The 18,133-nt window shown below is 36.8% G+C and overlaps 1 protein-coding gene across 1 annotated transcript in view; it reads right to left on the bottom strand.

Annotated features, from left to right (window-relative positions):
• Positions 1–18,133, bottom strand: part of BIRC6 (baculoviral IAP repeat containing 6) — a 169,147-nt gene that overhangs the window by 102,623 nt on the left and 48,391 nt on the right. The window contains exons 22-36 of the mRNA XM_034060268.1: positions 14,950–15,083; positions 13,694–13,840; positions 13,005–13,192; positions 12,063–12,377; positions 11,543–11,642; positions 10,862–11,076; positions 10,477–10,682; positions 9,834–10,180; positions 8,637–8,856; positions 7,566–7,699; positions 4,934–5,071; positions 4,085–4,212; positions 3,547–3,678; positions 695–910; positions 142–325 (exon numbers count right to left, since the gene is read on the bottom strand). Of these exons, the coding sequence (XP_033916159.1) occupies positions 142–325; positions 695–910; positions 3,547–3,678; positions 4,085–4,212; positions 4,934–5,071; positions 7,566–7,699; positions 8,637–8,856; positions 9,834–10,180; positions 10,477–10,682; positions 10,862–11,076; positions 11,543–11,642; positions 12,063–12,377; positions 13,005–13,192; positions 13,694–13,840; positions 14,950–15,083 (2,804 nt within the window). The remainder of the gene's footprint in view (positions 1–141; positions 326–694; positions 911–3,546; positions 3,679–4,084; positions 4,213–4,933; positions 5,072–7,565; positions 7,700–8,636; positions 8,857–9,833; positions 10,181–10,476; positions 10,683–10,861; positions 11,077–11,542; positions 11,643–12,062; positions 12,378–13,004; positions 13,193–13,693; positions 13,841–14,949; positions 15,084–18,133) is intronic.

The following is an 18,133-nucleotide window of genomic DNA, read 5'->3' as shown; positions in this document are numbered from 1 at the left end:
GGGTTTTTTTTGTTTCCTTTTTTTCCCCTATCTTGACAGTGTCAGCAGATTCTAACATAATAATAAAAACCCCTAAAAACATTGAAGGAAGAAAGATTCAAGTGTAATGTACATTCTGAAAAATATAAACATAAACTAAACCTGCTAGAATATCCTGCAGCATACAAGTCAAAGAGTACTGAGCCCATGCTCCTCCCCAAGAGATGTCTCCTCTGTTAAAGTCAGTTCCAACAAGAAGCAGCAATAATCTTTCCAACTGAGTCTCATTTACAATCTCACATAAATGAATTGTTGGTCTTGTAGCATTGGCAATTCTAGCAAGAACCTGTAAGAAAAAGAAATATATGCCTATTCATATTTAACACTGAAAATATGTAGTAGCTTTAAATTTTATGATTGTTACCTTTTGTATAGAAGCAAATGAAGTATTTTTACTAGCTTCGGTTTCATAATTTTACAAGTGTACTTATATGAAAATATTTTTCAGTTATTATGTCTGCGCAGTTTTGAAGCCATCATATACTAAGTCACACAAAAGGTGACAGATCAGAGGCACTACCTCACCAGAGGTTATTAGAAGTTCTAATGCTGCAGCTAAATTTTTACCACCAAGCCTGCAAAAAAGCAGTAATAGAAAGCTAAAGCAATGGAGTGTCCATTACAACTACAAAGTGATGTTCCATAGTCTGTTTACCTTACAAACAAACAGAAGTAAATCTGCGTGACAAGTAAAGTCCATGGACAAGAGAAAGAGTGCCAGCTTCTGCACTACTGAAATGCAACGTTCATGTGCCAATGTAAATGGAAGTGGTTCAATTTCTGGAGTTTCCTTTGCTGTTGATACTTCTGTATCTAAAGTAGAACGAGGCCATTCTGCAGTCCGACGTAGGCGTATTAAGTCCTTGAAGTGCTGCAGAAATAAAATTTGAGAAAACAGCTACATTTTCAAACTAAGCTCTAAATCTTTTCCCAGTGAAAATCTGAGACAGTAATACCAGAACTGCAGAACTTTTTTTTTTAAAAAAAAAAAAAAGAGAGAGGGAGAGAGAGTAAGAATATATGAGAATCTGCAATAGGATTAAAGCTTTACTGGCAGAAATTCATTCTGGCAGCATGTTATCTTGGGTGACAGTCTCATATGAAAACCAGTTCAGGACAAATGCCAATTAAGCCTTTATCTTTTGACATAAAACACATTGAGAATATGTATTTTAGAAGTTTGCTTCTTATTTCCACACCTGCACATAAAGCTATGGTCACCATGGAGCAAACTACATATAAAAATTGCTAATCTGGAAATTTACAAGAATGCTGACTTTTTTTTCATGTTAAGTAATTTATCAATAAGTTCTAACTTTCTTAATACTTTCCAGGGTACAAAGTGCCCATTAGCCACCATAAACTGAACCAGTCTAATACTTTATCAGGCTCTAAACTACAATTTTTTTTGACAGAGGGTCTATGTATTCAACAGAGGAAAGAAGGTGCTTTGATTAATCCCCCCATCCACCAACGGCACACATTTAGCAGCTCAGATCATTCTATCAGCTACACAAGCAGTCTAAAATTAGTACAAACAACTCTTACAATCTCACTTAAGTAGTGAGTCTACTGAAGCAGACCAAAGAAAGGACTATTTACTAACACACAGGTTTCAGCTTTCTCCTAAATGCAATAAATATTTTAAGTTACTCACTTGTCATAACCGGAAGTGATTAGTAGGCAAAATAGTTAAAAATGCATGAAATGCAACTATCAAATAATACCATAGATGTTAAGATAGTGTAAGGGAAAACTCTTTAGTTCTACATGCTTTTCTGATGCAAAATGGGTGCTATAAAGTGAAACTTAAATAGCTGGATAGCATTATTTCAGCCAGTGACTGGTTTAAAGATGTTTCCAGTGGGCCAACAGTGGAGTAGCCCCCTTCCTATAACCTGCTGGAATAAAGCAGAAGATAGTGCAGGAAAGAACAGCTCATGACAAGCAAAGTTAGTGAAAACTTACAGATTTATTTTTATGCTAGTGTTTAAATTTTGTTGTTGGTTTTTTTGTGCTTGTATGTTTTAATTTTTCATAATTACAGGAAGTTCTAAGATTTCCCTTTAGACTGCTTGTAAGAGTAACATTCTAGAATCAATTTCTGCAGGCCTTCTTTCAGTCATCTTAACAGGCATCAGCAATTCTGGAACTAGAGAGTAAATATTTAAAGTTTGGTAGCTAGAAAGGTTTACACCCTTTTTTTTTTTTGTGTTCCCTGCAAAGTCCATGTTGCCATCACCAGTAATCCCTACATTTCAGCACTTCATCTCATAATCAAAGTAACTCTTTAACTACCATGTCCACTCCCACTATCTGGGGCTTACTGCAAGATGCCACAACTTGCATTATATGTAGTTTTAGGGAGCTAAGAACCTTCTGAGAAAGTTCAGAAAGCATTCACAAAAGTCACATTTATCAGTTTGGGGAGACAATCATTAGCATGATTATTTTCTGATTACTCAACCAGAAGATAATCCAGACGAGTATCATGCATAAAAGTCAGCCATATAAAATGCTATTTTACATGTTTTTTTCAAGGATTGGGGGTGTTGGTTGATGAGAAAATGAACATGAGCCAGCTTCAGTGTGCGCTTGCAGTCCAGGAAGCCAACCTTATCTTGGGCTGCATCAAAAGGAGTGTGACCAGCAGGGCAAAGGAGGTGATCCTGCCTCTCTACTCTGCTCTCAGGAGACCTCACTTGGAGTATTGTGTGCAGTTGTGGTGTCCTCAACGTAAGGACATAGAGTTGTTGGAGCAAGTCCAGCGGAGGGCCACAAGGATGATCAGGGGACTGGAGCACCTCCTGTATGAAGACAGGCTGAGAGAGTTGGGGGTGTTCAGAGAAGAGAAGGATGTGTGGAGACCTCAGAGCATCCTCCCAGTATCTGAAGGGGGCATATAAGGATGTGAGGGAGGGACTATTCATGAGGGACTGTAGTGACAGGACAAGGGGTAACAAGGTTAGAACTTAAACAGGGGAAGTTTAGATTGGATATAAGGAAGAAGTTCTTTACTGTAAGGGTGGTGAGGCACTGGAATGGGTTGCCCAGGGAGGTTATGAATGCTGCATCTGTGGCAGTGCTCAAGGCCAGGTTGGATGAAGCCTTGCATGGCATGCTTTAGTGTGAGGTGTCCCTTCCCATGGCAGGGGGGTTGGAACTAGATGATCTTAAGGTCCATTCCAACCCTAACTGTTCTATGATTCTATGTCTATTGGTGTATGTTATCCAAGTTTAAAGATATGACTGGCACTTTCAAAGGTACAAGATTATTGGTGATTTTGGCCATAACTATCTACAAAACCCTTGTAGAATGATGAACTGTCTTTCACAATGCAAGAAATTTCCAGATGGCTGCTGTTTTCAGCATCACAATATACTTGATAGCAGCCAGGATGAAACAGCTGTTTAAAATAAGGTCAACAAAGGACAAAAATGACTTTGCAGGAACAGGTCTTTTCACACAAAGGACAGGAAGTCAGTTACAGTTTCAGAGCATCGTACCTTTGAAGTAGCCTGCTTTAGTTTTGCCTGTTCTACTAAAAGTTTGTATGATGATCCTTTGTTGCTTTGTATTTTCTCTTTTTCCATCTGTTCCACCAAAGCCTTCTGTTTTGCTTTTAATAAGTTAAGTTGCTAAAAGAAAATGTTAATAGGAAAAAATGAAAATTTAAGCAATAAGATGTTAAAAGGATCAGTATGTTCATATGATAGCAATCTTCAGTTCAAATTGTAACTTGAGCTTTTAAAATACTTTAAAATTACAGCTTAGGTGCTTGCACTCAGGTGCACACAGATCTATCTAGAAAGTTCAATTTATTGTCGAATATGAGCCACAGAGTGCAACAGTACATTCAAAAATCAGTTCTTCCAGCAGACCCCATGCCCCATGGTTTGAGACAAACATCAAAGAAGTTAGGCAGCCTTTAGCTACAGAACCAGACCTATGCAAAAGCAAGGCTGAATGAGTCTCAGGGCCAAAGCTGGTCAAAGAAATGAGATACAAATGTGTGAAAATAGCCACTACCATGCTGGAAGTCACCTGTTTATGATGCACAAGCTGTTTTCTGATCTTTCGGGAATACACTCTGTCTAGGATACTGTTGCCTTTAGTAGATCTGCTCAGACTCTGAGTGTGAAGGCTATTATTTATAAAACTCCACTGGTTTCCTAATGGAAATAAGAAAAAAAAAATCTGTATTATTAAATTTCACTTAACTCCAAAGAAAAGAATTTACATTGCAGAAATGGTTAGCACGTGTGTACACTAAATGCTAAAGAAACAAGAAAAATCTAACTAGATATGCAACTGTCATCACTGATGGTAATGTTTTTGTTTTATTTTAAAATCCAGTGGTACCATCTTGTTTTTGCTATTTTAAAAACATATAAGGGTGGAAAAGCAAGACTGTCATAACTAATAAAAATACCAAAACAGCTTCCATAACACAAAGGCTTTACAGTTTTAATCTTTCGAAAAGATGTTCAAAGAAAACCACTGTTAATTCACTTCAATAGTAACAAGAATAAGGAGACAAAAAATGCATTTAGAAATACTGGCTACAAACACCATGGCAAATACAAAAGTGGTTATGAAGTCACTTTCTCACAATACAAACTGTCTCAATATGGCGTAATCTAAATTGCTTCATCATGGAGTCACAGGATAATATACAAGCATTTCACAAACTAAAATCAATATTGCATTTTTCATTTAAAATAATGAAAGATTATGTTTCTAAGAAGGGGGAAGCAGACAACAGTGCAAATAAAATGATCACAATATCTGTTTTTAAAATCTTATTTTTCATGTGAATTGAATATATAAGTATTTGCACAGCTCCCAAACTAGTACCCATAGAAGCAAGTTTTGATGCTAAGCATTAAATACCTGTCAAAAATCGATCCCTCTCCTTTCCATTCAGAGGTTTCTTGGCTGTGGCTGCTTCATCTTCAACAGTAGCTACATAATCCAGTAGCCTGGACACCAGCATTACAACCCAGCTGATCATGGGAATGTCTAAAACTCCTTCAAAATAAACAGATTTGAGTGTCTTAATGAAGTTTTAAAGCCTTAACAAACTAATTTTAAAGAAACCATAAAAAGCATTTGACTAGGCCACAAAGATTCCACACCCTTTTTCTTTTTTTAATGAGGATATGAGTCTGAGCACCCACAAATGATGGAAGAAAGCAAATACTAAGTATAGAACTCAGGTGCAGGAAAGCATGTCACAGTCTTCTAAGTTTGAGGAAGTCAGAAGTCAACAGCTTCACCTCTACTGTTAAAGCTGAAAATTAAGCAGCATTTAAAAGAAGAAATAACCAAAAATTGTATGTTTATATTTCCTAAAAAACAAATGTGAAATGGCAGCTGCTTGCATTAAGACACATATATTAGATGTCTCACATTCCTTAGTATGAAATTCCTCCAATCAGGTCTCCAAGAAGACCAGTTAGAACCATGCACTCAAATACCTTTATTCTTACTCCTTTGATAGGCTATTTTCATGTCGCCATTTGATTAAAATGTCGGAAAGCCAAGACTGAGTCCAGACGACATGAACCATGCTGGCAGCATCAGGGACTGGCTATTGCCTATTTCAGTCTCACACACATTAAACGCAGCATTTTTTTGTATAGGCAGAAAAAAACCCTAGTCTTGCATATCATGCATGAAAAATCTTTGTGTGTAAATCCAAATGTACACTTCTGAAGTGAACTCATGAGTGCTCAATGAAGACCAGAAGCCTACAATTAATGACCACTTAATCACAGCCATTATGCAGATGGCATAAATTGTATATCATGTCAGTACAGTAAGTCATCAGTACTGGAGATTAAATGCACATTTTCAAATCTGTGCACTGTGCTGATAGCCACATTTAACTATACTACACTTTTCATTCACTGACCTCAAAAAAACTTTAATTAACTCACACTATTTTTAATTCCAGATCAAACAATAAAATGAAAGCACAGAAATGCTTTCTCTAGAATCACATGTAGCGGCTCTCTGCCCAAGCAATAGGATACAGGCTCTGACTTAATTCCAGTTTCCTGTCCACGCTGGCAGAAAGCAACCCACCCCGAGCAGGCAGCAGAACAGGAATGGCAGACTTAATTGCAAGAATAAAAACGAGTCACCTTTTAAGTTAGGAGAATAAAAAGGAGGGAGGCCTGCTGCAGGGTAAAGTATATACCTTTTCATACTTCTGTCTAAATAAGTGCATTTCTTTCCCTTTTATCGCTTAAATAGTTTCTCTCCCTCCCTCCAAGTGTCTTTTGCTTACTCCTTCCCCTCTTTCTGCCTCAAAGCTTACAACTTTTCTCTACCCACAACACTCACCTCTTGCTCTGATTGTCCTTTTCCTTTCTGACTCTTTCCCCTTTAAGTTTCCCTCATTTGATACTCGATTATTCATGACAGCTCTCAAGAAGGGATTTCTTCTGCCGCACCTGATGCTTCCACCACACATAATAATGCCCTAGTACTCACCTGTACTGTCCAGGAGGAAGGAAGCTGGAAGACCAGCAAATAAAGCTCTGAAGTATCAGTTACTTCTGCTTCCTAAAGTCCTCCATGAGGACAACTAGTAAGGCAAGAGCTATGAAAGGAATTGGCAGCTGTGGGGAGAGTGCAAACAGAAGTAGAGGAGATGTAAGCTTGGGTTTGGCTCAAATTAGTTAGAGACTACAGAAGGATATGGCCATGATAAAGTACAAGATAGGCCAATGGGAAGTAATAGGACAGCTTCTGACATGAGCTGAAGGCTTGTTTACATCAGGAGACAAGGTAAGTAAGTAAGGAGAGTCTCAGCTGGCATTTACCAACTTCACAAGGCTAAGAATTTTCAACAAATATTCTACAATGCTCTGCTATATGTACGTAACAAAAGAAGTAGCCTAGAGTCTGATGTTTTCAAAAGCAAGCATTTTCTTCAACCTCAGGTGGTTAAGAAAACACTGACAGAAAATCAAGTTGAGAGAATTTAACTTCAGTAATTTTTCAGGGTAAAAAAAAAAGGTAAGTTCCTCGTGATTATAAAAAAACCTATGTAGTTCGTAGAAACCTCACAGATACACCTAACAAACTTGTCTTCATATCTGCATTTCACCTCAAAAGTTTGAAAGTTAGAAAAGGATCTCCAGAGCAGAAATGGCATGTATTTCCAAAATTGTAAATTCCAAAGTTATTCACAAAAGTGACTGGAGTTGTTTGTACAGCGACTGGAGTTGTTTATACGTTGGATATTCCCCCACTTAGTTAAAACTTTGAAGATTCCTAGCTGAATTAAAACCAGCCAAATAGATTTTGCTCAAGTTTAAGTGGGGGTGAGGGGAGGAATCTCTTTTAGCACCTGAAGAACAAGAAGTTTCAGCACACTTTTAAAGACAACTGTGTTTTGGAAATATAGTAACCAAGCAATTTCTTATTTTAATGAACAAAATTGTGAGCTAGTCTCTCAATTCTCTAGCTTATAATGCATATGAAAATATACATTCCCAAATTAGAGGGCTACCTTCAGTTCTTCTGTGCACAGGTAAATGTGGTTGCAGTGGTGACAGCAGGTTATCCAGGAGATTAAGTAAACTTTCTAAAACACCACTGTTGCTAAGCGATCTTTGGCCAATGCAAGAAAGCAACATGAAGACCCTAAAAATAAAATTTACATATTTAAGATTGTATTTCTTTTTCAGATCCAGTAATACTGTGAAACACCCCTTATAGAACAGCATTTCCCTAGGCTTTCATCTGAGACACGAGCAGATACCCACTGAAAGCAGTACTATGGGCCCAGCAACTGAACTGGATTTCATGGTCTATTGTTGAAAGGATAATGCAGTGTTTTAAGGTGAACATTTTCTCTTTCATCCTCAAGAGGTCAGTAGAGCATTCTACTTTGTACATCTGACATAAGATCTCATTTGTTTTATTTCCTATGAGATATGACATACTAAATATCAGGTATAGAGAATTAAATATTCTTATATCATTGAATTAATTAATTTCAAAAAATAATGAAGATATAAATACTGCTGTCCAAATAAGGCAGAAAGCCACAGAACAGCAAATACATTTGATTAAAATAAATGCTAATGTTTAGAATATCAAAGACCTCAATCAATAACCTGAAACAATCAGCACATCTAACATGCATTGCTCAAGCTCTATGCTTGTTTGCTCTTTTCTCAGAGAACTCCTTTGTATTAAATGCTAATAGTATGCTTTCCTGTCTCAATCCTACTTCCAAATGCATTAGAAAAGCATTTCTACAATAAGGGTGGACTTAAGCCTGGTAAAGGAGAAGGCAATTTTTGACACTAGGGAGAAATCCTGCTAGGTACGCAAAGATCTCTAAGTAAGGAAAAAGAGCAACTAATTGTGGTGCAAGCACCAAACAGGTGCAACAAATAACTGAAATCAGACATTCATCATTTGCAGTGTTTTGGGGGACTATTTCTTAAATCGGTGGAATAGAGATGGGTAAGCATCCTTCAGCCATATTTTGTCAATTCCAATGTTAAGTTATGAACAACAGAATCACTGAAGTAATTTAAAGGTAACATATCAATATAGACTTACAGCTTACCTGTCTTGTGGGAATATGAGAAGTTGCTCTGAATTGTATAATTCTTGCAGTACATTTGACAGAAACTGACCCCACCATCTTTCTCCTCCACAGAGCTGAACAAGCAGAAGGCCAGTATGCAACCGTATCTTAGGGGTTCCACTGATACACAGATGTTTAAATAATTCTTCACAAGCTTGAGCATGGAAAGTACTTTGCAGAACCACAGGAACAGAGTGCCCTTTCAAGAAAAGATAAGAAGCAACAATGTTTAAGGAGACAATGGCTTCAAAACATAGGAAGAAAGAGTTTGTAGAAGTTTTAAACACTTTAAGATTAGACTAATTGGCACAGCGGGAAGGAGGAAGGAACACATGGGGAGACAGCAATTTGCAGGTAACCCATCAAGACCAGGCCATCTGGTCAAAACCAAATCGTTTTACGTCCATGCACATATTCCCACAGAGTCTACTCAGAGTAAAAACTCCTAGTTTTGCTTAAGAACAATCTGGCACAGAAAATTACAAGACAGCCACGGCTGCCCAGCAACAGGACAATGTAACGATGTTTTGCCTTCATTTTTTCAAAGCAAGACAAACCCCACCACTCCTACTCAGACTTCAATTCTGATTCTCCAAGAACTCCTTCCATGACAAGTTTAGGAAATAAAAATCCTTACTAGATATTAATAATCACAAACTGTGTGGAGATAATGGATTTATTACTCCCCACACACAGCTCACTCCTCCCACCCCCCAAGCAATTTCTGCTTCCCCTCCCCACTTATAACTGTCTAATTTATCCTAGGTGTTGCACAGGCTTCAATTCTCATGGATCCTTCCACAAGCTGCATCTAACTATAAAACCAATTCGAATATTCAGCCTGAGCAGTCTTTTATTACTTCAGCAAACTGAATCAGTCCACAAAGGGATTAGATGATTGTTTTAACAAAGGAATATGCAGCCAGGACTACAGAAAAGGGAGAAGGACCTCAACATCCTCTTTCAGGATCCTCCCTTTTCAGAAGCAGGAAGTGCTCAGGTTATCCACCGGTGAACTTTTGCACTATATGTTACCAGGTACTAAAATCACATTAAAACATATCTGAACATAGCACAAAAGCTTTGTAGCGGGCAAGTATAGATCAAGAAGTAGAAACACTTGCAAATTGTTGTTATTAACATGACAAAAGTATCAAGACTTCAAAGAATACTAACCATTGGAAGAATGAAGCAAACTAAGCAAGGTATCCAGTAAGTATCTAATGATGGTGCGTAACTGTTCTGTGGATGACATCTGAATCAACTCTTTTGGATCAGACTGCTCCTTCAGTGTTTTCCTGCTTGCACCTAAAGCTACTTTGAGCCTCTGAACAGCATGGTGAGCCAAGTTGAGTTGAAGCTGTAGCTGAATGCAGTCCTGGTAAGCAGAGAACACTCTGCTATCTTCTTCTACTGCCTTATCTGGCTTTCGTAAAAAGTACTGAGCATTGTTAGCACTATTGAGTGGTGGCAGGTCAATACTCTGCAGAAGGATTTCTAACCGGTGACAGGCCAAATTGTACCTAAAGGGAAACATTCCAATAGACAATTCAATAGATACCAGCAAATACCAATACATTGTAGTCATCCTGCCAGAAGACAACTTCTAGTCCATTTTGAATGCACTGTTAAAACAATAATACGCTGTAATCTTTTTATTACTACTATAAAAGATGTTCACTGATATAACTCTACAACAAAGGCAGAGTCTTCTTTAGTCTGAAGACTATCGTGGGAAGAAAAAAATAAAAATACATCTTTAACATTATGATATCTCAGTATTTTAAGTTCAAATAATCAGGAAGTACATTCTTCTAACCTGCATTGTATGTCTTCTTGCAATGCAATCATCATTGCCAAATGTTGGTCAATTTCTGGCTGATTTGCAGCTTCACCTTCTCTGAGAGGATCATGCATCAGTTTTAAGTCATTTTCAAAGGGTAAGATATAGGTATGGCCATAATAAAATCCTAACGGGATTTTTGCTCTGGCATTTGTGCTACCGTATCGACCAATAACAGTGATCTGAAAGAGAACACAACTATACTGTAACACAATTGTATCAAACCAGGAAAAATAAAAATTAATTAAAAAAAATACATCCAACTAAAGTTTGGTCTAAAAAGAACTTAAGAGAAAGTTCATATATTACCAAAGATCAAGAGTTTAAAAGATAAGAGTATGCAGACTATATTAACTTTTACCTTCATAAACCTGCAAACTGGGGGTGGTAACAAGTCATGTAGAATAAGTGAGTGAGTGCTAATGTCAGTAGCCACTACCAGTCGCCTTCCATCCACTTCTTCTCCTAAAGTCCAGATGTCAATTGACAAAGAAGCCAAATCTCCACAAGTGGGAATCAATACATCTGTCAGCAGTATAGGTCTTCCAAAATCTAAGGTCACGAATCTTCTTGCTCCTAGCAGAAAAACACAGGATGGCCTAAATACCAGTGTGTGCTAAACAGCGAAGAGATGTTACTTCTCAGACAATAAAGCCATTATCTACCTATTGTTCAAAAGGTGTATATTTCAGGCTAAAAACAGCTGCACAATCTCAGAATATCTTGCTACAGCTTGCACACTTTGAAAAGAAATTTTGGCTTCAACTAGGTTGAAGTTGTTAGACTTTGTAAGCATTACTGCAGAACAGGTTCTCTGTCTAGAGACCCAACGTACTCCCTAAGCTCCCAGAAATTTTACCTTGATAAACATCACTGAATACTAAGACTTACATTTCCAGATACAACAGAAATACAAACTGAGAAATATCTTTTCTTTGAAAAGCCAAGTGAGAGTGCAGCTGAGCAACTTACTCAACACTCTGGAACATATTCCACTTATTTGAAAATGTGTCAAAATTGTTATTAGGAATTCTGTTTTTACCTGAGTGCATTCGCTCTATAATAATTGACTGATGAGGTGGAGGTTGAAGAAAATGTGAAGCGTGAGATATTGCAAGGGCAAGACCAGATCCAAGTGGATTCTGAGGAGTGGGAAAACATCAGTAAAATTAAGTCATTAAAACCTATGCATTTATAATCTGCTCTTTTCAAAAGACTAAGAAAACCTCTTGTGATTTAAAGATGTGTAATTTTGACAACACCTCGCTAAGGTTACATTTGAGCATGAACCATGAAAATACATTAACTACTAAGCTCAAAGGATTAATAATTACTTATACAGTTAAGCTAGCTCCAGTTAAAAGAAACCATCTGAGGTACTATTAACAACTCCATCATGCTTTCGTAAGTCTTCCTTTTCATGTAGTCTATATTTAGCACTGTACATTTCACATCTCATCCAAATCAACAGATTTTTACTAGCACTCAAGTACAAATCAGATCCTGATACAGCTTAGAGCATTTTGTTTCCTTGACAAAAAAAAAAAAACAAAAATAATTACCGTCCTGGACTTGTTTGTATTTTTGTTATGTGCTGCAAGGTTAACTGTTGGGGGATCAATGACTGAACCAGGGAAAAGCTGAGCAAGCTCTGCATTAATAACAGCAGAAACTGCCTCGTTAGGCGGAGTCAAAGGTGGAGTCATGAACAGAGGAGTTGTTTTTGGTGTGGGTGGAATGACATCTGAAGGATGGATGAAGAACCCTGGGGCTGCTACTGGATTAGAAGGCACAGAGTTGTGAACAGGACCAACTGCTGATGCTGCTGCCGCCGCCGCTGCTGTTGTCTGATGTAGTTTTGCTTCCAGCTTAGCTTTCTGTGGGGAAAATTAAAGCAGTGTATGCAGCAGATAATACCTGTGAACATAGCAGCAGTACTGAACTTCAAGAGCAGCATTATAAAACTAAATTTAATAAATCCAAGCTACCTTCAAAACAGGCATGTTAGATAGCCAACTAGAAGCTGAAAAATAAAATACTACTCAATTTAACCTTCTTTGCTGAGGAATGCGAGCAATTAATTGGAGAAATCAAAAATAATAAAATACCTACAAGTGAACAGCAAAACAGGGTCAGCACAGCCAAGCTTCATACTGACAGTGACTTTATGACTGGTACTTCCCTGTGTCAGCATTTGCACTTCTCACTTCAGTGGGCTTTTTCAGTTTCAGACTGATACGCTTACATATTAAGACTTGGTTTTGATTATAAACTCCCAACCCACCCTCAAAATAACAAAAAGAATAAGTCAGAAAGACCAAAGAAGCATGGGAGACACTCTCAGCATTAATAACAGTGCAGAGCTGTTCCTTCCTCACATACAGTATGGAGAAAAAAAAAGGAAAAAAATAATAATAATAAAAAAAAGGTGACTAGCTCTGTGACTACTTTCTCAGCTTTTGAAGTTTAGAGACACCATTAAAAATAGCTAAATAGCCTCCAACCTGTTGCTGAAGCTTCAAAAGCTGCTGCTGTTTCTCTTGCAGCACCTGGAGCTGTTGCTCGGCTGAGGCCATTGCATGAGAGAGAGACTGCAAAGCTACCTGGGCTGCTGAACTCAGTGCTGTCGAGGCTTCCCCAACTGTTCCAGAAGAGAGGCCACCAACTGCTGGGGTAACCCCAAAGGTACTCACTGGCATGAAGCAAACAAAACAAAACAAAAACATGTATGTAGAAAATGAATGATAAAACACACCTTTAAATTAATTCCTTACTAATTGTTAAGAGCCATGTAATAACAAGAGGCAGATCTCCTTTTATCCAGTTCTTGCTACAAAGTAGCACTTGTCTTGAATTACAAAGTATATGGTTTATAGATTATGCACACTCATGATACATGCAACATTCTCATTATAGAATACTCTGGAATTCTTTTGCCACATAAGGCTGCAAAGTAAAGATGCAAGCTTGTATGTTACCCTCTTTGATAGAAACAGATTGATCCAATTTAATACATTTAGAAACCTGTTTATTTGTTAAGCTCCAAGAAGTAACTATTTAAAAAACCAAAACACATTTCAACATTTACAAAGCTATATGCAGTCTGTTCGGCACACAATGTTCATTATGTCCAATTAAAAATAACTGTATTGTGGAACTATGCTAAGTAGAAAAAATGAAAAATTGTATATACCAGTAAACGTACTTGCATCGTCCCTTTCTATTCTAGTTCCATCACTAGTTGAAACACAGGTAAAGTGCAGAGGTTCAACTTCCAGAAGTCCCGTAAGGGAAGTAAAACTACCTTCAGCAGCTGCACAGCTACTTATTTTTCCATTTCCTGAAAGAGAAATAAGTATCTGTACAATGAGCTTATGTTTTCTTAACAGTGACATTTCAAGTCATGAAGAGCTGAAAGGAACAACTAAACATAATCCACATATTTTACTACTTCACTTTGTGGAACAAACACCTTAACACTATCACATCCACAATATAAACTGAAATATATTTTTAATGGATAATGTTGCCAAATCTGAGCAGAGTCTCTTAGTAAATCACACTAACAAATGTGACAGCAGTAGCATAGTGCAATCTTCTTAATTCCAGATAAAAATTATACACGATGGTCTATTCTTTCCACGCTGTAAGAAACTTATCTTGCAAAAGTATTGATGCTACTGGAAAGAAGAGAAAAAAAATAACAGACCAAGATCATACACCAAGTTAGAATAAAAACTAGACTACTACTCAATATACTAACAAATTCACAGTGATGTATGGAAGGTGATGGGAAGGAGATGGACAAAAGCATACAAGAAAAGGCAAGGAAAGAAGTCACTATGACTGATAAATTTGCTTGCTATGAAAATAATTTCCTGAAAGGTAAAAACTGTCTCATTCTTAGGACGTTCCAAAGCCTAAAGATTCACTTATGACCTAACCTAAGAGGGCAGATATAAATATACTTTAAAGTATTTTAATGTGTCTGAAACAGAGAACATCTCATTAAATCTATAATATTAAAGTAAAAGAGTGCCATGTGGCAGCTTGCCAACTTCAGAAAAAATCCATTTAGATTTCTCTGTCTATAAGGTGGCTCCTAGTTTAAATGAGTAATAACACATCTCAAGGAAGCTGCTCAATAGAAGGGACAGGTGCTTCCTGGACAATTCAGACCCATGGAATGACAGCAGCCTTTCTGTTTAATCCCTAGCCTTTTCTTAGATCTTCGACAGGATAAGAAAAGAACAGATACCAAAAAGACTCTTTTCTTGCCCTAAGGTCTACAGGAAATGTAAGAGATCTCAAGAAGCAAAGAGTATCTCTAACTTCATTATGTACAGCTATAAAACAGCAAGTATAAAATCCCATCCTCACTAAAGGAAAACAGTATAGTAGAAAGAATTACTAATTCTTCCATGATAGGTAACTGTAAAACATACATACCTGATAGAACGTCAGACAAATCAATTTCATCTGACTGTACTCCGATGCTGCTGTTGTATACATTTTTACAAGAAGAGCCACTTATTTCCAAATCAAACAGAACTGGATCAAAAGGTGAACTATATAATCCATATCTGCAAACAAAACAAGACAACACTATTCAAACACCAAGAATTTATATAAAATCAGTTATAGAAAAAGGCCAAATATTTAATCATCACATTTTTCTATATTCCAAACTATTCTTTTTATTCAATTGACATATCTTACAAATTACCATGTATTATATTTCATGAAAGTGATTTATTAAGTGACCTTTTCAAACAGCTTATAACACTAAGTAAGTAACTCTTTGTTACTAAGTTGTTCTGAAGATGTAACACTGTCCTAGAGACGTAACACATTATCACACTCAGACATGGAAACTACAAGTCTCAGACAATTAGATACAGCAATATGTATGCCTGCACATGGTAAATCAGACATTTATCTGAAGTTAATAAATACACAGTACTGTTTTCCAAAACAGCAAAACTAATTCAACCTCAGCTAGTCATTCCAGCTATAGTACGATGAAAAGAGGAAATGCTGCTAGGAATACCAATCAATACTTGTGAGTATTCTAAGTATCTCAACAGAAGAAGATCTTACTACTCTTACTCTGGCAGTAGAAAAAAAATTATATAATCCCTCAGTTAACAAGGTAGTCCCCAATCAATTATTGTTTTATAAGCCAAGATAAGGAAAATTCAAAGTAATAACAGACAGTGTTGGGTTCTTTTGTGTACCAATACCCATTAACAGCAACTGACAAGAGGAGAAAAAAAAATGTAAATCAGGCCAAATTATTCAACAGGATTAGAAAGAAAGAACGCATCTGTGTAGATACAACCGTAAGAAACATGTAACACTTTGTGGTTTGACTGCTAAGAACCGAAATATGAAATACTTTCATAAACACACCAGCAGCAACACGAAATTCCTCCACCCCCTTTTCTCTGCCTTGGAGCAACTTCTCCATTCTTTAGCAGGCGAGGAAGGCCCCCAGCAAGTAACACTGAGAAGGCTGGAGTGTTTAAGTGCCTTTTTTTCCTCAAGTAGTCACAAAAGGATAAATGTCTTCATGAATACTTATAGTATTGCACATTATATACCAGCAACAAGGCAGGACAGGCTCTAGACGTCTCTGAATATTAAAATGCCTCCATATTGGCTAAGCTCAATGCTTTTTGCTACACAGTACTAAGACTGTAACTAGTCAGAAAATGACTTTCTAAAGAAGGACAATAATAACAAGCACCTAAAAAGGTACCAAATTTAAGATAAAAACTTCGTATTAAAAATAACAAGTATAAAATGAATCCAGATTGCCTGGAAAAAAGGACATGCAGCAAACATGAGACAACATGCTACTGTATAGTGGTTACTAAAATACACAAAAATGGTCAGACAAAATTCAGCAGGGTACTTTCTCAACCTGTTTTAGAGCTCAGATTCAAAAACTTAATCCACTAGGTCAGTTCAACATTAAAACTGCTTTACTTGCATGATTTAAGTGAAGAGTTCGATTTATTAAGCAAGCACATGATAAAACATAAAAAGGGGTTACAAAACCTTTGTAGAACTGGATCAGAATTTGAATATTGCAGAGAGTGAAATAATCTGGGTTGGACAGAATATATTTAAATAAGAACAGCGCCTTTTATTGATCTTCCAGCAGGAATGATGAGGTTCAGTCTTAAAATGCATTAGCTACACTTTCCAGAACAGGCTATAGAAGATACATCAATAAAAAAACCCCAAAGAATGGATAACTATGTCACATAAAAGGCCCCATCACCCTATTAATCTGTGAGTAATGAATATAAGATATGTGAAATCTCTTCTGCTTCACTCATAAGTGATCTTAACTGGACAATTCTGTGTACCACAATTCAAGAAAGAGGTGAACCAAAGAAAAAGGCTAAAGGAAATACTTTAAGAATAACTACAGATCTGAAGAACACAATCAAGATACAAACATCCTCTAGACATCCAAAATTTGTTAAGAATTAAGTATCGCTAAGGTGGACAGGACACAAACATTAGAAGCCTTTAGCTGCAGCAAAATATATTTCAGATTAGACACAGGCAGAATGAAACAGTTCAAGTCTTAATGATAAGAAAAATTAAGCCATGTAATAGCTTAAAGTATTTAGAATAATTAAATTCTACCACTACTTTAACTAGATGCTTTCAAAAACAAGCTGGAGAAATTCGTCAGATTTGATAGAGACAAACCAACCTGCTCTATTGTGGGACAGCCTAAAATATTGTCTGAAATTCCTTTTTTTTGTTATTCTCTGAACTGCAAGTCATGTAACACAGCCATCTGGCCTTATCCTTGCAAGTTTTACTTGCTTCATTGCAGCACAGGATAGTAAAATGAGTACTAACTGTCTTAAAACAATGTGAATGTGAAGGTCCTTTAAGCAGACATCTGCTTTTATTTGATTAACAAATGGTTGGCTACTGTACCTGGAAACAATAACAAAGAAGGAAAAATCTGTACTAGAAACTCTGCAATGTAAATGCACACAAATATGGTAAAATACAACTCAGGGAGAAGAGAGAAGGAAAAAAGAGTAAAGCAATGGGTACCTGCTAAATTATATAAAAAAAAAGGTATTAATACTTACCTTCTACAGAAAAAAAAAGAGAAATTACAGTATTCTCTTATCTGTAGACATATAAAGAAAAAGACAGTAAATTCTGTCTAAATTTGTAAACTAAGTCAGGGAACAGTCAGTCCTTGCTAAAGACAAAAGCTACCATAATCAAATATGTGAGCAGACAGAGCTGTTTCATGCTATTCTTACCCTAACTATGGAGATACTCAGTTAGAAAGCAACTTTAGTTCAAAGAAGAGAATCAGTACAACACTATCTAGAAACATTCAAAAAATCTAAGCTTTAAGGATGCCAAGAACAGGGGCTCACTTCAAAAAACTTCCCTTGAGATACAGGCAGCCGTGTTCACCACTAATTAATCTGAAATGTCGTATGTACCAAACTCAAAAGTGGGCAACTGGAAAGGAAAAACAAAACAAAACAAAACAACTCTATCTCAAATACGTTGTGTAGAGGAAGTACTTTGAACCATGCTATATAAAGGGATGAGTCAATTCCTACAAAAAGGTGCAATT

Source organism: Melopsittacus undulatus, chromosome 3 (assembly GCF_012275295.1).
Source record: "Melopsittacus undulatus isolate bMelUnd1 chromosome 3, bMelUnd1.mat.Z, whole genome shotgun sequence".
NCBI classification, from domain to species: Eukaryota; Metazoa; Chordata; class Aves; order Psittaciformes; family Psittaculidae; genus Melopsittacus; species Melopsittacus undulatus.
The sequence above is the reverse complement of the archived record's forward strand: the minus strand, read 5'-3'. Positions and strand labels throughout refer to the sequence as shown.